This window comes from Ambystoma mexicanum, chromosome 1q (genome assembly GCF_040938575.1).
Source record: "Ambystoma mexicanum isolate Mex_15411 chromosome 1q, UKY_AmexF1_1, whole genome shotgun sequence".
Lineage (NCBI taxonomy): Eukaryota > Metazoa > Chordata > Amphibia > Caudata > Ambystomatidae > Ambystoma > Ambystoma mexicanum.
In genome coordinates, this window is record NC_090922.1 from 1545882295 (window position 1) to 1545907338 (window position 25044).

At 47.9% G+C, this 25044-nt stretch overlaps 1 protein-coding gene across 3 annotated transcripts in view; it reads left to right on the forward strand.

Annotated features, from left to right (window-relative positions):
• LOC138551732 (glioma pathogenesis-related protein 1-like) overlaps positions 1-25044 on the forward strand; it is a 446524-nt gene that overhangs the window by 362147 nt on the left and 59333 nt on the right. For all 3 annotated transcript variants that reach the window (XM_069642503.1, XM_069642502.1, XM_069642501.1), the window contains one exon: positions 17442-17477. In XM_069642503.1, the coding sequence (XP_069498604.1) occupies positions 17442-17462 (21 nt within the window). In that variant the 3' untranslated portion in view covers positions 17463-17477. The remainder of the gene's footprint in view (positions 1-17441; positions 17478-25044) is intronic.

The following is a 25044-nucleotide window of genomic DNA, read 5'->3' on the forward strand; positions in this document are numbered from 1 at the left end:
CTTTGAACATCTCTATGGCCATCTGGTCAGAGGTCCATTGGCCTTGAAAGCAGGTCAGGCTCTGGTGAAGCACTGGCATGACCAGAAGGCCAAAATGGTTGAGTTCGCTCAAGACCAGCTAGTTCTTGTTATGGTACCAACAAGGCAGAGGGCCTTGCAGGACAAATGGATGGAACCCTTCAAGATTGTGGGAAAATTGGAGAGGGTAACTATCTGGTGGACTTGAGCAATCCTAAGGAGGCTCCTACAGTCTTTCACACCAACCGTCTAAAAGATTATGTCTCGAGACTAGAACTGGGAGCTTTGCTTCTAGCGTCATCTCAAGAGGAGGAGTAGGAGGAGAGTGAACCTCTACCTGACCTCCCCAGAGGCAAACCTTTAGATGAGAAAGTAGGAGTTAATCTCTCTTCTAATCTGACACCTGAGCAACAGGAGGAGTGCAAACTCTGTTTTCTCTAGCACCAGGTTTGATCCCTTGGGGCCAGCATGATATCAATACTGGTGACTGTTTACCTGTCAAAAGCAGGGGTTACAGGATGTCAGAATGTAAGAACCCACATCAAAGGAGAAGTCAACAAGATGCTTGATCTTGGGGTAATGGAGCCATCTACTAGTCCATGGTCTAGCCCAGTTATGTTAGTACCAAAGGCAGGATCCAAGGAGTTGAGATTCTGTGTGGACTATAGAGCTCTAAATGCAGTCACTAAGACTGATGCCCATCCTTTGCCTAGGACAGATGAGCTGGTGGATAGACTTGGTTGAGCCAAATTCCTCAGCACATTTGATCTCCCGTCAGGCTGTTGGCAAATAGCTGTGACTGACCATGCCAAGGAGAAAACTGCGTTCTCAACCCTAGTTGGCCTATACCAGTTTAAGGTTATGCCTTTTGGACTAAAGTGTGCACCTGCTACATTCCAAAGGAGGGTTAATCAGGTTCTGAATGGGATGGAGGACTTCTGCATGGCATACTTGGATGACATTGCAGTGTTCAGCCCTACTTGGAAAGAAAATGTTGACCACTTAGAATATGTTTTGCAGGCTCTTGAACAGGCCCGTCAGACCATAAAGGCAAGCAAATGTCAAATTGGTCAGAGTAAAGTGGTCTACCTTGGGCATGAAGTAGGAGGAGGTGAAATAAGGCCTTTACTCGGCAAGATTGAAGCTGTGCAAAATTGGACAACCCCTTCTACTCAAACCCAAGTGACAGCCTTCCTAGGCCTCACTGGGTACTACAGGAATTTCATTGAGAACTATGGATCTATAGCTTCTCCTCTGAATGTAATCTCCTCTCCAAAATTCCCTAAAAAGGTCAAATGGAATGAAGAGTGCAATCAGGCCTTTGAAAGTCTGAAGAAAGCCCTTTGTCAAGCTCCAGTTCTCAGAGCTCCTGACTACCACCAACCCTTCATTCTTCAAACAGATGCTTCCAATATAGGTATAGGTGCAGTACTTGGTCAACTGGATGAGAAAGGTAGGGAGCACCCCATTTGCTTCATCGGTAGGGAACTGAAGGAATCTGAAACAAGGTGGGCAACTATTTGCCATTGTGTAGTCTTTGAAGAAGTTTAGACCATACTTGTATGAATCTACTTTCACTATTCAAACAGACCGCCAACCCTTGAGATGGTTAAGCAAATGAAAGGGGAAAACCCAAAACTGCTAAAATGGTCAATCTGCCTCCAAGGGTTTGATTTTACCATTGAGCACAGGTCACAATGTCACCACCAAAATGCTGATGTTCTCTCTAGGATGTTTCTAAGCGACTAGAGGTAAGCGACTCATCCAGGAGTGGATTAGATCCTCCTGTCCCTTAGTCTGGGTCGGGGGGGGGGGCGAGTGCTGGATTTGAAGGGTTTGTTTTTTTTCTCCTGCTAAGAGTGTGTCTTTTTCCCACTCTTAGGCATATTTGCTATGTGTGTTCTACGCTATTTGTTTGTGTTTAATGTCTATGGGGATTTTCTCACCCTCATAGGAACCATCTTTATACACATGCTACACAGCACCCTCAGTGCAGTGACACAGGGGTGTCATAGTGACCCCCAAACATAGACTCCATACCCTGGGACTGACTACTGTCTCCCAGGGAATGTAAAGTCTCCATTGACTTACTAGTTAATTTTTATGAACTAAACCAGTACACCCCATCTTACTATGGAGGTACTGGGAAGGGTTCATAGTTTTCCCCTGGTGTTGATTTTAGAGAGGGTACCGTACAGTCCCTCTCTCGTTTCTGGCTGGTGGCAGTGGTTACTACCAAAAATATTTGACCGCAAATATTTCCCTATGGGATTTTCCCATTGTTCGAGGCTACCACTTTTACTGACAGCCTGTAACATACCGCTGGTTTATTGTATTATTAACTTTACTCTGGTAGGTTTTATTTGCTAGAACTTTAATATCAATTCTTTCTCGTGTCTTTCTCAACTCCTAACCCAGGTCGGGGATCCTTTGTTCGTCCATGTCGCACTCTGCCCTGATAGGCTGGAGGGTCTCCCGCCAAGAAGATCACTCCACTGTGTGAGTGACAGCTAGGCTGAATGAATGGGGATCTTTTTGCATAAAAGCAGGGTCCTGAGGACTGGAAGAGCAAGATGTCGCCACTGGAACTAAGAAACCGAAGAGGAGAGAAGCCAAAGACATCTGCAACGACTGAACCACCGGTGAAGCCCTGCTGCAGCGTCTCACCACTTTTCTCCACACGACGAGAGAAGATCTTCATTTGCAAGAGCCTTCTTCCCTTGAGCTGGTGGGGCCAACCAGTTTGCCAATCGCCTTCCTGGACCTGCCCTGGTCGAATCGCCAGTACCCCGTACTCGGAGACCGGATAGCCAGGCACCCGTCCACCCAGACCGCGATTTAAAGGAGCGTACCTTTTATTGGTTGGGCAGCACCGCGGCTGGTTTCATCCCTGGGTAGTGCGGTAACTCGAACCTTCCTCCACAACGAGAGCCTCTCTTCCTCTGCTGGATCCCCCGAACTGCAGGAACTACCACGAACAACCACCACTGCAGGAGCCTCTTCATTTTAAGGTACATTGTTCCGCCAGGACGCCCTTTTCGCGTGGTAGTGCTAAAGTTGTTTTAAATCCTTTACCTACCTGTTGGGTTGGCCGCCCCTATCCTCTAACATTGTCTTTCACCTTCTGCATCCACCTTTACGAATCGTTAACCAAAGACTTGACTGCAGATACAAGAACATTTTGCTCCTGGGCCCTTTGCCCTGTACCACTGACTCTGGCACAGGCCTATTGACTCTGGCTGAATTTGTTAGAACTGCCCGCTCTAGATTGCTTCTCAACTAGAACTGTGTTGATGCACCTAATTCTTATAACCACCTTTTCCTTCCCACTTTTAAAGCTTGTGAAGTGCCATTTTGCTCGGTTAAGTAGTCTCTATGCTAAAGTACTGCCTTGATGAAACTTGTTCACAAACGTATGGGAAGTGTTGCTAGGGTGCGTAAGAAGATATTCCTGTATAACGTGTGCTTTCCCTTCCTTGTGAGAAATTGCTAGAGTGCCATTTGTTTGGTTTTCACTGTGCCATTTTGCTCAGTTTTCACTCTTGCTCAAACTTGTCTACAATTTAACTAGGGAGTTGTGTATACTTTTCTTGACTGATTTTAGCTTGCCTTATTGACTGTGATTAATGTGTTGAACTAGAAGTGTGTAAAATAAATATATAATTTTTAATACCAAACTTTGGTCAGCGTTTCCTTGTGCCATGGTACTGTAGCCCTATTGTGTAAACCCTGAATACTGCTCATCTCCCTCTTGAGATAAGTCGGACTGCTTAGCTACAGCTACCAACTAAATATTTGTGGTACAGACTGATACCAAAGGGGATTTATTGATCATACCTGTAGTCTTAATCTTCTGTAGTGCTCCCTAAGGGAACTGCTCAGGATTCTGCCTAACACCAACCGTTAGGTGCTGGACGCTCTCACCCACGGGCACAACCTAGAGTTCCAAGGGAAGTGTCCCCATATCCCACCAGTGGCCCGTCAGGAAAACCACGTGCCGCAGCTTCTGCTGGAGGTGCGGGCCATGCTAAAAAAGGGTGTGATCAAGCCCTTCCCAAAGAGGCTCCGGAGTGTACTCTCGTTTCTTCCTCGTCCATATTGGACCTCTGTCATCTGAACAAGTAGATAAAGTCTCAAAAGTTTTGAATGGTGACTCTTCAGCATGTGCTAGGACAGGTGGAAGAGGGAGATTTTCTATCGTCGCTGGACTTGGAAGATACCTATTTTCACATCCCCATACACAAGGGCCACCGCAAGTACCTACCAGTTCAAGGCCCTTCCCTTCGGATTGAAGTCGGCGCCAAGAGTGTTCACCAAGTGCCTGGTGCCGGTGGGGGCGCAGCTGCGTCTACGTGGGATCCACGAGTACCCTTATCTGGTCGACTAGCTCATCCAGGCAAGCTCAAAGGACATCGCCTTCGAACACACATCGAGGACCGTCCAACTCCTGACGGATCTGGGGTTCTCAGTGAACTATGCAAAGTCCTGCCTGAGTCTATCGCAGGACGCAAGGTTTGTGGGATGCTGACGGTGTCGTGCCTGGCGTCTCCGTCGGAGGTGAGGATAGCGGCCATCTTGGGCAAGGTACACCGGCTGTGCCATACAGCGCACAGCATGTGCAAATAAACACTAGCAAAGAAGCCCATCAATGTCCTAGAGTTGCCAGCAGTGTACAAGGCACTACAAGCTTTCCGGTAGGGAAGAATGTATTCCTTATCATGGACAGCGCAACCGCAATGTGTTACATCAACAAACAGGGGGGGACAGACTCTCTAAATGTATCCAGGCTGTCACAAAAAATCATGTCACAACACATTCCAGAGGAACACAACTGCCAAGCAGACACACTAAGCAGTAACACAGATCAACACTTGGAACACGAGTGGGAACTACATTTAGACATTGTAGATGACATTTTCCCCGCAATGAGGTCATCCAGAGATGGATATTGCCACAAGAAACTCAAAATGTCCCACTTACACCTCCAGGTTCCCCCAAAAGGGGTCTAAGGGGAGCAGCTGATTATGGATATTTGCATATGCTTTTTCCTCTGATGTCAAGAAGATGCATCATGAGCACTTGACAATGATCCTAGTTGCTGCAATGTTGGCATGTCAAAAATGGTACTCCCACCTACTCTGGGTGTCCATTGGCCAACCAATGAAGGTAAACTTCCCTTACATATCACAGAACCAAGGGCTAACCCTTCATCCACATCCTCAGACAACCACCTTCGGTCCTGAGGTCATAGAGTTCGGCCATCTTAATTTACCCAGCAGATGAATAAACATTTTAAAAGAAGCACGTAAATCATAAACTAGACACTGCTACTTTAACAAAAGCGCCACATGCCCGTAGGCCTCAGAGCGCACAAAGAAAGTGAACAAGATGGATGTTTGGGTGTTCAATTCAGGGGGTGATGGAGAACTACACCTGGTGACTCTTCAGCCTGGCTTGGGGTTGAACAGCTTTTGGTGCCTGAACGTCAAAACTTGTGCCACCAAATTTAACCAACTTGAGCCTTGTTTGAGACATTTTAAATTGTCCTGGGAGTGCAGTGTGCGGCCAGTCTGGTTCACTTTTATGCGATCTGTAAGATATTTGGGAGCAGCTGCCGTCCAGCATTTGGACAGGATCTTATGCTTTATCGGAAGCCGATGCAGGGCCCTTCTGGTGTCAGTGACATGATTTCATCTGGAGAGGCCATGGATTGCACAGACTGCGCCGTTCTGGGTGACTTGGAGAGTTTGAATGTTGACTTGAGATGTACCGACCAGCAGACTATTACAATAATCGAGCCTGGTGTTCACCTGGGTGAAGACCAGTAAGGAGATGCTGCTAGTCAAGCTGTAGGGACGTATGCGGTTAAGGAGCTTGGTCGTGTCTATCTACTTCAGTTGTTCGCCTCGGGTCTGGTCTTTAATTCCTGAAAAGTCCATTGAGCTGCACTTTCCGCATACGCATCAGAAAGCAAGGTTTCATGGTAGAGGATTCCAGTCGTGAAAGCCTTCATGGAAGGGGTCAAAAGACTGTCACACTATTATAAATCCACCCCCAGGATGGGATTTAAACATGGTTCTAAGTACGCTCATGGGTCACCCTTAGACGGCTATGCATAAGGCAAGCCTCAAAGATCTCACTTAAAAATTGCATTTCTTATATTTCTGATGTTTGTTAATCTGCGTAGAATCACATGCTGTGCATAGTCGATAGTCGACATCCAGTGGTCACTGCGGAGTATTGCATCCGTTTTTTCGAAAGTCGAAAAGGGGATGTCTGTAACACTATCTCTATAGTGACGTGTAGTGTACCCAAAATCCCTCACGCGTCGAGGTCCCTCATTGTTTTTTTCCGCCCAGAATACTGGTCTTCTTAAGCGGAGCTTGTAAGAGACCTTGCCATTTACTCGACCCTTGGTTGATTTGTCAGTTATTGTTAACATATCACCCCCGGCCACTTTCGACGGCCATTCAGCTTCCCCGCCGAGTCAAGATCTTTCCACGGTGGTGGTTTCGTGGGAGGTGATCCTATCGGCGCTGCTGAATACATGGCCCGGCCTCACCAGCCTTCACAGTAGGGAGAGTGGGGGTCAGGGTGAACATATTTGATTCTTCTAGAATGCCTTTCCTTTTCTCCCCCCTTTCCATCCGGGTTATCATCACTGGTTACGTCCTCGGCTATGGAGAGGACTCTTTTTAGATTTTGCCCACGTTGTAAGGGCACATTTGCGTGGAAGGACAAGCAGAAGCAGTGTAACCGTTGCTTACCCCTCGACCACAACGAGGCCGGGTGTGCAGCCTGTAAGCTCCTTCATCCAAAAACATTGAAGGAACGCAGGGTCAAAAGGTGGGCAGCCTACGGCTTGTCGAAGGCTGATTCCTCGCCGCGGCAGCCGCCGCCAAGTGTGACGAGGGGGATAGTGATAACACTACCTCCGTAACAGAGGTTGTTGACCTCTCATTGGAGCGCTCCCGCTCCATCGCGTCTGTCCCCGGCCCTGAAAAGCTTGGCTCCGGCCCTACTTATGGGGATGTACACCCCAGCGACGCCGACGCACACAGAAAAGTCACTAAACACACAACCCTCGGCCATTCGTCGAGTAAATCGAAGAAGGCCTCAGCGCCAACGGAGACACCGAATCAACCGGCTGCTTCCGCCGACCGTAAGGGCCGGCAGTCCTCCCCGCAGCCGCATGCCCGTCTAGTGACTGGGCCGTCTATAACTTAGGGCGCTACCACTAAAACCTCAGTCGAAATGCCTCGAAACAAGGCGCCTGTCGACGGTAACGTTCCGGCTCTGACAAACTATTCACAACCAGCCCTCAACGGAGATATTAGTCGTGGAAAGCATAGCTAGAATAGTCTCCAAAGACTCGCAGAAATGGCTGGTGAAGGAGTCACCAAAGCCCACTTGAAAGGTCAGGGAGACGCCGAAATCTACATAGGGTACGCTGGAACCTCCCCCCCACGCCCCCTCCCCTCTTCCCCCCCCCCGTCGAAGGAAAGATCCAGAGATACGTCCCTGGCGACAGGGGTATATCCTCCACTTTATGGGAAAGATCTTGACGCCTAGAGGCGGAGGAGCAAGCCTTTCTGCCACTAGACCGTTCTGGGTCATCCCAGTGGACTAAGGAAAGATTTGAATCATGTATGGACAGGCTAGATGGGTTTGTGTCCACTTCTGAACACATTTCACCTAAAAGGCCAAAAGAGGTGCTCCCTCAAGATCCTAGAGCCAAATTCCCAAGCCTTTTTGACCCACTTGAGGAAGAATTGGATACATATGACCTCGCTGAAGAGGATCCCAACTTTCAGGAAGAGGAAGAACTCTTAAATATTGAAGATTTACAAGACCCTGTATGGGACTTTGAGGAAGACCCCGAGGAAGTCCCCAGGGGCGTCAACAGACCCTGATATTTTTAGATCTGGCCTCTCCTCAGACCACGCCTGTCAGAGACCCTTCGCCTGCGGACGATCGACCCACATTTAATGCAATGCTACGCAAGGCGGCAGCACATTTTCAAATTGATACGGGGGAGACTACCCCAGAAGTTGATTTTGTTGAAAAAATAATCAAGGAAAAGCCACCTGCTAGCCAAGCCATACCCCTCCTCGCCTCAATCAAGAGACGCCTCGTTCCTTCTTTATCTACACCTGCATTAGTTAGAGGTGTCAATTCAAGAATCGAGAAGCTTTTTAGCCCCTCACCTTCTGATCCCTTATATATTGGGGGTCATCATACCAGATTCCCTGGTAGTAACCACCATGATAAAAAGGGCAGGGGTTCCGCCATCTACCAGCGAAGCACCTCCGGACAAAGAGGGGAAGAAACTCTATGCCTTAGTAAAGAGGATTACATCCTTGGCAGCTTTCGCCACGCGTATTGCCAACAATACAACTCGGTTGGCTAGTTACGCTGATGCCCAATGGGGATTGTTGCGCGAAGGCCTACAAGAAGTCCCTGTGCCCTTGTGAACCCGCTTATTAGCCACTGTGACATAAGGTATTTCTGTCCCTAGTCCACTGGGATGACCCAGAACAGTCTAGTGGCGGAAAGCCTTGCTCCTCCGCCTCTAGGCGTCAAGATCTCTCGCATAGAGTGGAGGATATACCTCCGTCGCCGGGGACGTATCTCTGGGTCTTCCCTTTGACGTGGGGGGGGGAGGTTCCGGCGTACCCTCTGTAGATTTCGGCGTCTCCCTGACCTTTTGAGCGGGCTTCGGTGACTCCTTCACCAGCCGCGTCTGCGAGTCTTTGGAGACTATTCTAGCTATACGTTCCACGACTAACTTCTCCGTTGAGGGATGGTCGTGAATAGTTTTCGGTAGAGCTGGAACGTTACCGTCGACGGGTGCCTTGTTTCGAGGCGTTTATCGGGTGAACCATAGCATCATCAAGAACACCTTAGATGCTGCAGAAACGGCTGGCCGTTCCCTAGTCCAGGGTGTACTCCTTAAGAGACATGCTTGGCTCAGAAACTTAGGTTTCAAGCCAGAAACACAGGCGTCCCTCATCAACAAACCCCTTGAAGACTCAAACTTGTTTGATAAGGTGGTTGATGATTCACTGGAAACAGCTAAAAAGGAACACGAACATTAAAAACCCTGGACCAAATCACGAGACCCCCCTAATAATTGCGGTTATGGCAACAGGTGCTTTTTTCGTGGCCAACGACAGACTCAACAACAATACACCTCAGCCAGCAACTGGTCCTCCCCTCAGGGAACCAGTGGACAGTATGCTCAAAGAGGACAACTTTGTGGCAAGGGAAGAGGTTGGGGCCCCAGTTCTAGAGGCCCCCTGGCTACCACCACCAAATGACCCGAAAGTTCGGATCCCCTCCCATGCATCTCCGGTCGGGGACCAGGTAACATCATTTCTGCAAGCATGGGAGGGAATTACTACAGACCGTTGGGTACTGTCAACAATAGCCCACGGTTACTGTATCAAATTCAGTTGGTCCCCAACATTCAGACCCCCAAGGGGAAGACGCCTATCACCAGAACACCTCTCCATCCTTCAAGAAGTCGAATTGCTACTGGAAAAGGGAGCCATAGAGGTTGTGCCTCTATCACAGGTAAAGGAGGGTATTTATTCAGTGTACGTACTTGTACCCAAAAAGGATCTAACCATGCCCCCTGTATTAGATCTGCACCCAGCGAACACATTTGTAAAACCACAAAAGTTTTGGATGGTGACTCTACAGGAAGTAAACCTTGCTCACACAGGAGGATTACATGGCAACACTGGACATGAAAGATGCATACTTTCATATTTCAATGTTGCCAGCGCCCAGGAAATATCTCAGGTTCATGATAGAATGAAAACACTATCAGTTCAAAGTGCTACCCTTTGGCATAGCCTCAGCACCAAAGGTATTCACGAAGGTACTGGCAGTGGCACACCTGCGCAGGTTGTCCATTGCAGTCTATCCTTACCTCGACGACTGGCTCATAACAGGGGATTCTTACGAAACCTGCTTCACGAACACCCAAAAGAATATAGACCTCCTGTTCCACCTGGGGTTCTCCATCAACGAAAAGATGTCCGGTCTAGACCGCAGCCAAGTCAAGCAATTCCTAGGGGCTCTAATTCGAACAAAGGACAGCCTCGTATTCCCCTCCAACGAGAGGGTCCAAAACATGCTGTTTCAGATCCCCCAATATGTAGCCGGTCAAAAGGTGACGGTACGCAAAGCCATGCGATTGCTAGGAATGATGGCGTAGTGTATTTATTTGGTCCCTCGCGCGCCTGCGCATGCACCCAATGCAAGAGTGGCTCAGCAGCCAGTGGTGTCTGGCCAGCGGACAATGGGACGATCTAGTGGTGGTCTCGCAAGCCTTGGTTCTCTCGCTGCGGTGGTGGTCGAAGGAAAACCTTGTGTTGGGGAAACCTTTCGCCACCCCCGCAGTGGAAGCCACTCTACCCACAGACGCATCCCTCACAGGATTGGGGGGCTCGCCTATGCCATCAGACTGCACACAGAGTTTGGACTCCAGTGTGGCGTCCAAACACATACACCTGCTGGAATTATTGGCGGTCTTCAAAGCACTGAAGGCTTTCCAGAAACGCTTACAAGGAAAGACTGTGCTGATTCTTACAGACACGACCACGGTCATGTATTACCTGAACAAGCAAGGGGGCACTCACTCTCCAGGACTCTCCAAGCTGTCTCAGAACATCTGGAAGTGGGCTCTCAAACACATGTTCCTGTTATCACAACATGTACCTGGGGAACTCAATCTTCTGGCAGTCGACTCAGCAGAGACTTCCCTCTACCAGCAGAGTACGAATGGCGATTACACGAAGACATCATCTCCAATGTTTTTGCAGAATGGGGCTTCCCAAAGATTGACCTGTTCGCAACTCTGGAAAACACACAATGCCAAGATTACGCCTCCAGGTACCCCCAGAACCGCTCCAAGGGGAACGGCCTCTGGATAAGATGGTCCAGGAAATTTGTCTACGATTTCCCCCTCCCCTCTTCTCAACAAGATGGTGCACAAGATGCACCAGGAACCAGTTGCCATGATACTGGTGGCCCCCATGTGGGCCCGCCAACCCTGGTTCGCTCATCAGATGGAGTTGTCACCATCTCCTCCAGTGAAACTGCCCTGCCCATACAACATGTTGTCACAGGACAAGGGCTGAACGCTGCATCCATGCCCACAGACCCTGAACTTGGCAGCCTGGCTCCTGAGGTCATTGCGTTTGGACATTTACAGCTCCCTCAGAGATGCATGGACATTCTCAGAGAGGCTAGGAAACCGAACACTCGTTACTGCTACTCTAGTAAGTGGAAACGGTTTGTCATCTGGTGTAACTCAAAGAGCATGAACCCCGTTGACTGCTCTCCCACTCATATTATTTTATACCTGACTCGCTGGACTCGGGGTTAGTCTTTAATTCTATTAAAGTTCACCTAGCTGCGTTCTCCGCCTACACTACGTCTCAACATATAAGGTGTCATGGTGGAAGGTTCCAGTTATGAAAGCCATCATGGAGGGAGTGAAAAGAATTCACCCTACTAGATCTAACCCAGTTCCCCGATGGGACCTAAACGTTGTGTTAACCAGGATAATTGCTCCCCCTTCGAACCAATGCATAAAGCAACCTTAAGGACCTCACTCTTAAGACTGCTTTCTTGATAGCTATCACCTCCATTAGGAGAGTGAGTGAACTACAAGTGCTCTCTATCTTAGATCCCTTTTCTAACAGTTCACAAAGAAAAGGGGTTCTATGCACACACCCTAGGTTTGCACCAAAATTAATTTCTAAGTTTCATGTCAACCAGTCTATAGAACTACCAACGTTCTTTCAAAATCCTCCAAACTTGGGGGGGGGGAGCCTACAGACACTAAATGTGCAGGGCAGTCATGTTTTATATGGAAAGAACTCGTCCACTAAGAAAGACTAATCGGTTCTTTGTCTCAGTGGCGGCAGGAAGAGAAGGGGATGCAGTCTCCAAATCCACTATCAAGCCTAGAGCACACACTACTCGAGGCACTGGGGCACCATAGCGTTCATTGCACATGTTCCCCTAGAGTCCATTTGCAAAGCAGCAACCTGGAGTTCTGTACACACCTTTACAAAACACTTTTGTCTAGATGCTCACTCTAGATATGATTCCCAGGTGGGACAAGCAGTACTAAGACACCTTTTTTCTACTGTTCCTTCTCACAACCCAACTCCAACTCCGGGTACTGCTCGCTAGTCTATTCACAGCATGTGATTCTAAGCAGATTAACAAACATCAGAAGACCTGCATTACTTACCGTAATAGCATTTCTGATGGTTGTATCTGCTTAGATTCACATGCGCCCTCCCTGCCTCCCGCTCGGGATGGAAGGAAAATAGACGTCTTATTACTTTCTCTCTTTTCTGTACTCACTCACGTTAGTCATAAGACTCCCTCATGGCGGAAAAAATACAGAGGGACCTCGATGCATGAGGGATTTTGGGTACACTACACATCACTATAGGGATAGTGTTACAGACACGCCTACGTCGATGTCCCCTTTTAGTTTTTTCGAAAAACAAGATGCAATACTCTGCCGTGACCACTGGATGTTGGACTATGCACAGCATGTGAATCTAAGCAGATGCAACCATCGGAAATGCCTTTACGGTAAGTAATGCATGTCATATAAATATATCACTTCCATGAGAAGGATAAGTGAGCCACAGGCTTTGTACATCACAGAACCTTTTTGTCACAGTACCTAAAAAACATGCTGGTGCTAGGAAAGCACCCACGTTTCGCTCTCAAGTTCATTTCCAAATTCCATATGAATTGATTGTACTTCCCCAGAAAACTGTGGAGAAAGGTTCCTCCATACACTAGATGTTAGAAGAGCCATTCAGGAAAATAGTTTTGTTCCCTTAGCTGCCCGGCATAGAAGGGGACTCTGTCTCAAAGGCAGCTCTTTATAAATGGATAGTACAATGAATACAGAAGCAACTACCATGTACACCTAGAGCACACTCTATACGTAGTGCAGTTGCCATATTGGCTCTCATTGCAAATGTCCCTTTGGAGGCAATCTGGAGAATAGCTACGTGGCCTTCAGTTCACACAACATTACTTTCTGGATACACAGGCAAGGAGTGAGTCTCAGGTGGAACAGACGGTGTTCTAACATGTTTTTGCCTAGGCGCCTAACAAGCCACCACCTTCTGGTACTGCTCGCTAGCCTATGCAATGCATGTCATTCTAAGCAAACGGAGAAGCCTCAGGAGACAAACCTGTACCTGTCTTTCTGATAGTGTCTGCTTAGATTCATATGTGCCCACCCTCCCTCATTCGGATTAGAAGGTACATGGACAACCTGTGCTTCCCTCACACCTTTTATCCTTTTACTACACACTTCATGCATTCACAGGGTCACAAATAAAACAATCTGACCTTGATGCGTGAAGGACCATGGGTTCAGTACACGTCGCAGTAGGGATAGTATTAAAAACACGCCTCGTTCATGTCCATTTTCCATTTAGAAATGGTACTCTGCACCAACCACTAGCTGTCGGCCTATGCACGGCATGAAAAACCAAGCAGATACAAGCATCAGAAAGATGATTACAGGGATGGAATATGTGTCATAACTCCACCTACACATTGCAAATTATACTACCAGTTTAGCGCACAGTCCAAACCCTGCAAGCCGGCATTAAACCTTCCTGCATGTGACTAGAAAAAAGCATTGAAATGTAGCAGGATGAGACTGCATGGTGTCCCCTTTTCGAATCCTACTTAATCACGCCTTAGCAGCCAGGCGCAGAATCATCACTCTCCAGTGAGCTGAAATAAATGCTCACCGACCATCCACTGCATTCAAAGAATCTGACAACCAACATCTCTGCAGACAAGTTGGTCCTAGAATAGTACAGTACCTTATCTGGTAACACGACAGTTACTCAAATGTGTAGGGTGCAAAGTTTCCTGTCTCTAGTTCGCGTGCACTTGATCACGCATCTCTAACTCCCGAATGGTCCCTCAAAGGTGCATTCCATTAACCCCAAAGAAGGGGGCCATGCGCCTAGTGAAGTACTCCTTAGTTCCTCTTTCCTCCCTTTCTAGGTGACCCTTTAAGCCGAAGCTATTGTCATTGAAATAGGAGCTTTGAATGAGGGTCTTGGTGCTTTTCAGTGGAGCTGACATTTGAGGAGGCGTACGCAGGGTATTTGGTGTGGTTTGGTTATGCTTCCCCTGCTCATACATTAAGTCATCCGAGTATAATCTTTTTAACATTTTGGGAGCTTGTCTTATTTAACTTTTGTATACAGGCGTTTATGATTGGGGATATTTTGAGGAGGATCTGCGCAGCAGGGTGGGCATGAGGGCAGGGCTGTTCCCCTAAGCCAAGCTTTAGGAAGATGGGGGGAGCTGTTGTGTGGACTTGCAGCGCGGGCTGAAAGGAAGACCCCACGTGTGCCTGGACCTCTGAAGACCCCACTTATCCGGCTGGCTTTTTAGTTCATGAAATAAGGTTGTGTTTGCAGTGCATGCCATCTCACAGCCACGGGTACCACCTTGTGAGCACTAGATCACGCTGTGTCCGGGCTGCGCGCACGCTCTTGTGGTCCTGTCGGCCTGTGCAATGCACGGAGGCAAACCCTTCCCACTAGATTGATTCTAATGGTGGGGGGTTATGCGGTGTACCGGTCTTTCTCACAGCAAAGCCTCATACATGCCTTGAGCTCCCCGGTCATGAATGGGTGCACGTCTGCAGAGAGCCTTATTGCAGGATCCTCTCACCATTTTTTTCAAATGGATGTTATGCATTCATATTTTCACGTTAAGGGTTGAGCTTTGATCTGGGCTGATGTAGGCTCAAACTGAATTGGTTTTCTGGATTGTGGACGTCTGTACCACGTGCCCACCAGCATCAGGCAATAATCGCTTAAACTATTCGGTTCTTATGCGCGTGCACAGCTCTGAGGGCCCGATTCTCATACAGGTGTTAAGTACCGAAAAGGACGTTAAAAGGCTTAACAACCTTTTCGGTACTTAAGACCTATTCTGAAGGTGGCGCATTCTTCCGAACGGAAGGAATGCGCCACTTTCGGAATACATGTGGCGGTTGCTAGGATGGGTTGGAAACCAACCGCCACAGTCGTAAACTGGCTTTTTGCAAGCCTATTCTTGTGGCACTCCTCCAGTTTAATATGTGTGCTAAACTAGTGCACATTTACGCTACTCTTTTGGTGTCGTTGAACTGGAGGAGTGCCACAAGAAGCCTTGTTTGGTGTAAATGAAAGTGTCCATACACCCGTGTTGTAAATGGACTCTTTCATGTACACCAAAGCAAGCAGCTTCAACGTTGCATCCTGCAACGTTAAAGCTGCTCGCTTTGGTGTAAATGAAAGTGTTCATATACACAGACGAGTGTATATGAACACTTTGCTATACACCACAGTAAGCAGCTTCAACATCCTGCAATGTTGAAGCTGCTCACTTTGGTGTATAGGAACTGTGTTCTCGGCAGCATTTTCCTTAAATAACGATTCCCTCGTTATTTAACGAAAATGCTGCCGAGATTCTGCAATCCGCCTGTTTCCATTAGAAACAGGCGGATTACAGCGAAAGCACTGTCGTGCTTTGCGAAGATGTCCAGGCCCACATGAGAATAGAAGTGGTGCCTGGGTGTCAAGAAATGGCTCAGTGAGTCGTGTTATTTAGCACGCTCACTGCGCCAAGATGAGAATGGGACCCTGAGCGATGAATGCGCCGTCTGTGTACCCGTCAGCCTTTCTAAGGGGCCAGTATGTTCCTGGGAGGAAGGTGAGCCAGGGAGGGAAGGCACACAAACCTCTTTGGAAGGCTGCGCCGTTTATGTGCAGGATTTGTTTTTTAGGTGCTGCCCATTAAAAACACGATGACGCAAATGCCCCATTCCATTCAGGACATGGGTGTCCAGTGTTTCAGTTTGAGCTGTTAAGTGCTACTTTAGTGCCAGGTGTAAGCTGAGGTGTACAGATAAACCTCAGGAGGGATGTGAGCAGAACACTTATAATGTGGGTGGTATTTGTTGTTTTAACCCACCCTTTAACTGTCCATTGTCGGGCTAATCCCTATGACCATTCAAACCCACTACCTTCCTGTCACTGGCCAAAACCTCCCCCAGATATATGTGAGCTAGCTTTTTTTGCACAATAACATCAAACGTTGTGCTGTTATGGGGATGCCATGATTATTTGTAAGCCGTGTTTAGTTTGGGCTATTAGATAGTGCTGAAAGCGCTACCTTTAAGCCAAAACTATGGTGATTAAAATAAGCACGTTAGCATAAGGTCTTGAAATATCAGATTTGAATGAGGGTCTGTAATGCTTTTCAATGGAAATGACATTTGAGGAGGGGTACAGACCGTGTATTTGATGTTTGCTTATGGATCACATGGCCATGCTAATCCCTATGGCCACTGCCACCCAGTTCTTGCCCCTCCTCGTCCAAATCACCACCCTGTGGGAACACTTCAGGCTAACCTTAATCCAACTTTACCATCAGACTTTGCACTGAAGGCCCTGACAGTGCCTATGCAGCTCTGTCTGCATAGACACAATGGCACCTCTACTATGCACCGATTAGTGTATCGACCTCTGTGCCCAAACAATATGATAACGCGTCTGACATCACAGCACCTGAACTATGAGGGGGTATGCAGGAACCAGTCCGAACCTCGCAGGATAGGAAACAGGCGAGCCTTTATTGAGATAAAGGTTAAGACACTTCTGGAAAGGCAACCTCGTTCTGCCAGTTCCCATCTTGTTTGTCCCAGCCATCATCCCTAGAACTATCTCTCTCCTCATGCTACCCTGCGCCTTCCACAAGCACCCCGCCTCACAGTGCATCCTCATCAGGCACTCTGCTACATCCAATCTAACAGTAGCCAGGTTCTGCTCTTACAGTTGGCATGATTATTAGGTTGTATACTAATTGACCTTTTCAAAATTGACTTCGGGAGAATTGACCTAATTTAGGTCAATTAGGACATATATGCGGGGGGAATCCACCCACCCAATCCCCTTATATCATTTATAATACAAAATCAACTCGATACATATATAAAATAATATAAAGGTCAATTGTGCAGAAGTTCAATTAGGACCACTATAATTAGGTCAATTGTGTAAAAGGTCAATTTGGGTAATTATTATGCTGGAACAAAGGCTCCAGGTGCCTCCCATCAGTATGAACAAGGAGTCACTGCAGAGAATGACTTAGAATCCCCAAACTATGACGACATCTATCAATCAAAATGCAAAGTATAGTAATGAGGGTCCACAGGATTGACCTGTTGCTTTCAGGCCAGGCTTGCACAGATACACATTTGCCTTTGGGATTTTAATGACTTGCATGCTTATAAATGAGAAGGAAGTATCATTAAATGAAACTTACTAAACCCTGTTCTTTTTTTTTTCTTTTAGGAAACGCTACACGTGATGTAAATATTCTAGACACAGGTATGTATGTCAAGCTTTCTTATTGGTTTGCAAGGGGCAAAGGCAGCCTTGTATCAGATTTCCAGAATAGCTGCCTAGCTCACTGCAGAGATGTATTTCTTTGTTTCTAGCACCAGTGAGCTATTTTGGAAGATCAAAGCCCATTGAGGATACAGCTGTAGGGACTGCTATACCTGGTTTTTGCCGGTTTATTCTATAGAGAGTGGGCGGTTCCCTTCACTAATATTACCCGGTCAAGTGTTTCTTACAGTTATATCTAACATCCCATTGACGTGTATACTCTTCACTTCTCCGGCAGTGACTGTACTACAGACTGAGGAGAGGAGGAGACTCCTGTAGAGGGACACATGTTAGCAATGCTTATGGGTGAGAGAAGGAAACTCCATGCTACAAAAACACACGCCTTCAATGAACTGGTTATCGCAGACATAGTTTTTGGGGTCACTGTTTTTCCATGGACCATTGCTTACGGAGAATCTCGACCACTGATGCGGTATTCCAACACTTGGAAACGACTTGTATGTCCAAGCCACAAATCGATAACATTGAGCTGATAACCTCAAAATATTGGGACTTTTCAGACATTTTCAGCAATACCTATGAGATAAAACTGCCACCACATCGAGAGTATGACTTTGCTATGAGCCACAGTTCCTTCCGAACACATGTACCGCCTCGCCTTGTGAGAACACCTAAGAACCAATCTCCCATACTACTGCATCCTTTCTCCTTTCCTCCATACTTGTGGGATAGGAACAGAGCACCCTTTTATTTTTATGGAAGGACAGCACGTGTATGGCTCTAGCTCCATCTTCCTGAGCCCCGTCCAGTGCATCGCCCTTCAGTTCTTTTCTCTGCACGGTTGGGGTTGGACGGACTAGCATCGTGGGTCATTTTCTTACCTGCTCTTGTCCTTCAATTTGTCTTCCTGCTGTGGTTCCTCCGTTTTCTTTTCTTCCGCCTATGCCGAAGCGTAAGGGCTTTACATAATGTGTCTCCGGTGGACATTAATACGTGGCGGCAGAACCTCACAATCTTTGCCTTGAGTGTCTAGGCCCCTATCATCGGTAGAACGCATGCGTCTATTGTGATTCCCTCTTGGTCCAGGCACTTGAAAGATGACTAGTCAGGCGGGAGGAGGTTTTCAACTGAGTTCCTCCCGGACACCTAAGGGAGTTCGAGGTATAAAGAAACTGGCTGGCCTTGAGCACCCCATCCTATTGACACCTTCCTGGGGTCATACAGCTCAGGGAGGAGGCGTCTGAGGTGCCTCATTCGGGGACTAAGCTAGATACCAGAATCTGTTCACCAGACCGACTCCACAGCAAACGCAAATTTCGGAGGAAGCATTTTTTTAGCCGTTTCCAAAACCTAATGTGTTCTGATAAAATGAATGCCTACTTCAAGGACTTCGTTTTGGAGGTTTTTCCCACGCCACAGGAACCAGTAGGGTCAGTGGAAGTTCTGCCTCCCCCACCTTCTCAAACACCCGTGGAGTGATCTCCTGAGCCAAAGGAGCTTGAGCCTATCTAACGTGCTCCACGCAGAGCACCTCCTGCTGAATGTCCCGCCAATAAGGATATGGCGGATGTGCACGAGGGAGAGTACTCGCCCTTGGTCGATTTGGGCTTTTCATGACAAGCCGATTGATCTTGTTTTATCTAGACATCCTGACACCAGAACCTCCTACCACAGACTACGATTCTACGATAAGACTACGATTCTACAAGAAGACAATTGATTCTCTTCTTGATAGTTTCCTGTATCATCGAAGCCCTCTCAGTGGAAGGCCTGCAGACGCCCGAAGGCATCCATGCACATCTAGTGCGGGGTGAAATGGCTTATGTGGCTTTCCAAAAGTAGGTTCCCTGGGAAACCATTGCAAAAGCATCCATTTGCGCCTCTCACTCAGCATTCTCTAAAAATTGTCTCGACCTTGGCTCTAGGTCTGACGCAGAGTTTGGCCAAGCGATCCTTAGCAACCTCTTTAACTAATGGAGTTTAATTCATCCAACCATTTCTATACATCAGTGCTGGGAATTCTCCCACAAGTATGGAAGAAAGAGGACGGGACATAGCAGTAAGAAAAAATGTTCTTACTATAGTGACTAACGAACCCCTAGTCCATAATCTCTGTTCCTCCTAATGCCCACCCACTGTCGCCTCTAAAAACATTCCCTTTAATTGCTATTCTGTCTACCGACTGTGGCGCTCTAAAGGGTAATACGCTGGGCAGTGCTCAGGAAGGCGGGGCTAGAGCCATACATGGGCTGGCCCTGCATAAAAATATAAAAAGAACAATGTTTTTGCATAAAAAAAGCAACCCTGTCCTGTCCAGAAGGACGTTATATCCCACAAGTATGCAGGAAAGGGGTCTATAGGAACTTTAGTTACTTTGGGGTCCAGATTAACTCGCTCTTTTTCTTTGTCCCTAAAAAAGGCACTCCAGAGCCTCAATCCTGCCTAGACTACAGAAAACTAAACAGGGCCACAGTGAAAGATAAGTATCCTCTGTCCCTTATTCATGACATATTGGAAGCAGTTAGTGGTGCCACCATTTTCATGAAACTAGAATTCCGTGGAGCGGACTACATTACACAGGATCGTAAAGGAGATGAATGGAAGACAGTTTGAATATCATGTGATGCCTTTCGGGTTGTTTAATGCTTCTTCTGTCTTCCATCATCTCATAGACCACATATTTGCAGACATCTTGTTTCATTCTTTTGTCTACTACCTGGACAACGTCCTCATTTAATTTGGCCCATTACAAGACCAAATACTACACGTTAAGGAAGTCTTAAACATAAATGACAACAACTCTTGGACAAACTGTTGAAGTGCCTTTTTGATGACGAAGTAAGCTCGAAAACATAATAACCACTGAGACGAGGAAGAACAGGGACTACCTAAGGGAGATCTAAGTACTGGAACGACGAGGAGGCATTGTGGCACAAGGAAGAGCAATGCTGAGAACTTGAATGAGCACTCTAGTCTTCTATATCCGCTTACAATAAAAACGAAAGATGGACTTACTATGTTGTCATGCCAGCCCCTGAGCAACAGCAGGCAAGCTGTGAGGTGTGGGAGCAGAGAGACGGAGACCGGGGAGCAGAAGAAGCCAGAAGGTGGCTCTCCAGGACTGGAGGTCCGTCTTTCCTTTGACCATGAGGCCAGGCAGAGGCAACAGTCCCATAAGGTGGACTGTGGGGTCCAAGAGCCATACTTGCATTGCCAGAGTTATGGGTCAAAGAAGCTGATGTGAGAAGCTGACGACCGTGGAGGAGGAACGGACGGCCAACTCCAGTCCCCAGTAGAGCCACCGCGCTGTGCAGGATCACCTAAAGGTAACGGGCGACAGTCTGACCTTCTGAGACAAAGGGAGGATAGCAGACCCAGTCAATACGCTGCAAGGGTCGTGAGGCACAGAAAGGGGCCGAAGAGGGTCTGGAACCTGAGAGAGGTTAAACCGGGTCTGGGACCCTGAAATGAGAATTATGAAGATTGGAGGGAATCTCCCTCTGACTGGTTTTCGGGAAAAACCACTCACCACGAGGGTAGGGTCGAGGACCCAGGAACGAGAGAACAACATGAGTCATCTTCCCCGTTATCACTAATTCATCAATTTTTACGAACTCCATCTCCTTACTTAGCTTGCCACCAGCTGCTACTATTTTTCCACCAGATTTTAATGCTAATATTTTGGTTTTAAACAATGCCTTCTTGAATGGCAACGCCCGCAGTTCTGTGAACTGTTTTGTAGTGAACGCCTGCTCTTTGTGCACGCCCAAGACTGTAACAGCCTTCTTGAGGACTATCATCCTGACCTTGTGTTTGTCTCAGAGACGTAGTTTCAGGAATATTTCGAGCCATCAGCAAATCAAAACTTACCTCTGAACTATTTATTTGCATTTTTAAAGTGATCACACAGCCCAGGGGCATCGAGGCACTGTTACAGGAATATGTCTCTTAGTTGCGTATTTATAACGTGCTTAATACCCGGATGTTTATAAGCGCAGACTCTGGGATCAAACCTGTGTTTCGAAGGGATTGTGTCCTCCGACGTATTCCTCATCTTAGATATCTCCTTCCAGCTCTGCTGGACTCGGAAAATTTTTTCTCTAGAGGGCGCTGCGCGTCGACGCCCTCCGAGTCGATGTCCTTCGACAGCCGTCGTATCGACGTCGACGTCATCCTGCCTATAAAGGCCGCGCGCAGCGTCCGTTGCTCAGTTCCGTTTTTCCGCGCTTACTCAGTGCCTCGGAATACCGTTGCTCAGTTCTTAGTCAGATTAATCCTATTTACCTCGAGTTATTCGATCCGTACTCCATGGCTTCCTCGTCGGAACCGACAACTCCTCGATCCGGCTTCAAGAAATGTCGAGATTGTGGGAAAAAGATGTCGTTGACCGATCCTCACAGAATTTGTCTGTGGTGTTTGGGAGCTGAACACCATTGTTCGGAATGCGAGGACTGTATGTCCATGACAGCTAAGGCCCTGAAGGAGCGTAGGGGGAAGCTGGAGAAAGGTAAGACTTTTAAAGCTTCTTCTTCGTCGACGAAGTCGAGACATTCGTCTCCTCGTCACCATTCGCGCTCCAGGTCTCGGAGTGGGTCTCATCACTCCTCGAGATCGAAGCACTCGAAGAGAGGACGTCGAAGATCCCCTTCTCCGTCTTCCTCTTCCTCTGTTTCGCCAAAAAGAATCCCTTGCCCCACGAAACATAGTTCCCGGGCTGAATGGGAGGAATTCCGAAAAAATATGATGAGCGTCTTCGAGAAAGCGGCCTCGACCCCCTCGAAGACTGCCGAAAGCGATGCTCTGGTCGAAAGACCCGAAGGTCAAAAACGCCGCGAGTCGCAGTACCCGGCGAAAGAAACCTCTCGAGCGCGTCTCGAACCCTCGTGCAGGACTATGACCTCCAAACCTTCCTCGTAGGTGCCGTCGACTAAGGTTCCGTCGAGGTCGGTGTCTTCGATGCCGTTGTCGAAGGGACCTTCGACACACGGGTCTGTCGACTCGACGCCAGCTTCGACACCGGCGTCGACGCCAAGAAAAGTCACGGTTACCACACATCCGGTGACTATCCCCAGGCCCTCGACGTCGATGGCTTCGATATTGTCGAGTAGAATTCCAATTCTGTCGAGGTCTTCGAGGCCTCCGCCTCTGTTTTCGACGCCACGCTCGAAGCCTTCGACGTCGGCGTCGACGACATCGACGTTTTTGAGGCCAATAATGACAAGTTCGGCACCCTCTGCCTTGGAAATGGGATTTACTCCCTTTATGAGTTCAGAACAATTGAGAACTATATCCTCAATTTTAGAAGAGGGTGATTTGTCTGAACAGGAAGACACATTTGAGTTACAGGGACCTGTAACCCCAGTTAGAGAGGAATTTTCCTCTGAAGAGCGCAGGATAAAGGATCTTCATGATTCTTTACATGAGGCAAGTGGGTTAGACACTTCCCCTGAGGTGGAGTTTGCTAAGCCAGACCCGGGGGAGCATGCTGAAACCCCCTACAGAGCCTTAATGGCCAGGATTACAGAGTTCATGGGGTGGTCTGCACCTTCTCAATCTTTCCAACAAGATGACCTCACGGATATTCTTGACAAAGGCCCACAGGAGGATCCTGTGGTGCCTTTTCATAAAGCTCTTCAGAGAAAGATCATGACAAACTGGGAAACCCCAGATGTAGTACCAGCAGTAAATAAAAAAACTGTCTACAAAGTACAGGGTTTCTTCTACAGACCCAGAGTTTTTGTCTAAACACCCATCCCCAGAAAGTCTGGTGGTACAGGCAGCATCCTCTACCGATGTCAAGACGGCTTATCCTACCGTCCCACAGGACAGGGACGTTAAAAAATATGATGCTATGGCAAAGAAAGTCTTTTCAGCATGAAGCATGGCGTTAAAATATGTTAATGCTACTTGCACCCTTGCTAGGTTCAGCCATACACTTTGGGAGTGTGCTTCTACAGCGGCTGACTGCATCCCGGAGGGAGAAGAAAGGGATGCGTTCCTGAATATTATACAGGACGGTAAAGACGCTATGTGCGAATCCCTCCAGACGGGCATTGATTCGGCTGACAGTATCAGCAGAGCAATGGCGGCAAGTACATCAACCAGGAGATTCGCTTGGTTGAGAAAGTCGGGTTTTGCCCCAGATTTTGAAGCCAGGCTCTTGAACATGCCATTCGATGGCTCTTCTTTGTTCGGGAAAAAGGCGGATGACAGTTTAGAGAAACTGCAAACTTCAAAAGCAGCAGCAAAATCCCTAGGAGCTGCAATCCGTCAGACTCCTTTTCGTCCCACAGGAACCTCTGCGAGGGGCAAGTCCTTTCGCTTCTACTCCGCATTCGGAAGAGGTAGAGGACGACTGGCTCAAAGGGGTCAAAGAAGAACTACCCAAGGTGGACGGGGTAGATATTCAAAAGCCGCAGCAACAGCAGGTGCCTCTTTACCATCGGCATCTGCATCAGCCGCCCCAAAACCACTCTGAGGACTTCCCTCACAGGACACCTGTAGGAGGCAGGTTGACTCAACATCTAGCGGTATGGCAGGCTATCACGTCAGATGCTTGGGCATTGGAAACAGTTGCCCAAGGTTACTGCCTGCCTTTCCTTCGTATACCTCAGTCATCCACCGGGGATCAGCTCTCAGAAAGCTCCAGATCCGCTCCTCTTGCAGGAAATTTGGGACCTGCTAGAGAAAGGTGCCATAGAACCGGTACCTGTAGCGGAGAGGAACAAGGGCTGATACTCCCCTTACTTTCTCATTCCAAAGAAAGACGGAGGGCTGAGACCCATATTGGACTTGCGAGAATTGAACAAATTCCTCAGAAAAGACAAATTCAAGATGGTCACTCTTTCTCAGATCCTCCAGGCCCTTCAGTTCCAGGACTGGTTGGTATCTCTGGACCTTCAGGACGCTTATTTCCATGTGCCTATCCATCTCAAACACAGGAAATACCTGAGGTTCGCAATTGGCAACTCTCACTATCAATTTCGAGTGCTGCCATTTGGGCTGACCGCCGCCCTGAGGGTCTTCACCAAGTTAATGTCGGTAGTGGCTGCAAGTCTAAGGAGGGAAGGGATTCACGTCTACCCCTACCTGGACGATTGGTTGATCAGGGCTGTTTCTCCGGAACAAGCTCAGATCCAGCTAAATCACGTGTGCCACTTCCTTCACAGACTGGGCTTCTCCCTCAATTTAAGGAAGTCACAAATGATACCATCGCAGAGACTCCAGTTCATAGGAGCGATCCTGGATACTTCCCTGGGAAAAGCCTCGCCACCAGAGGTGAGGGCTCAAGATATTCTACAGATGGTTACCAAGTTCCAGCATGCCCAACGTCTCCCAGCCTTCGACTTTTTGAGGTTGCTAGGCCTCATGGCATCCTGCATTTTCCTAGTGCCAGAGGCTCGCCTGAGAATGAGATCCCTCCAGTGGGCACTGAGGACTCAGTGGTCACAATTCTCAGGGAGAATGACAGATCTTCTTCAGGTTCCCGGCAGGGTGGCTCGAGACCTTCAGTGGTGGGCCTGTCTGTCATGATCTCTGCTTCCAA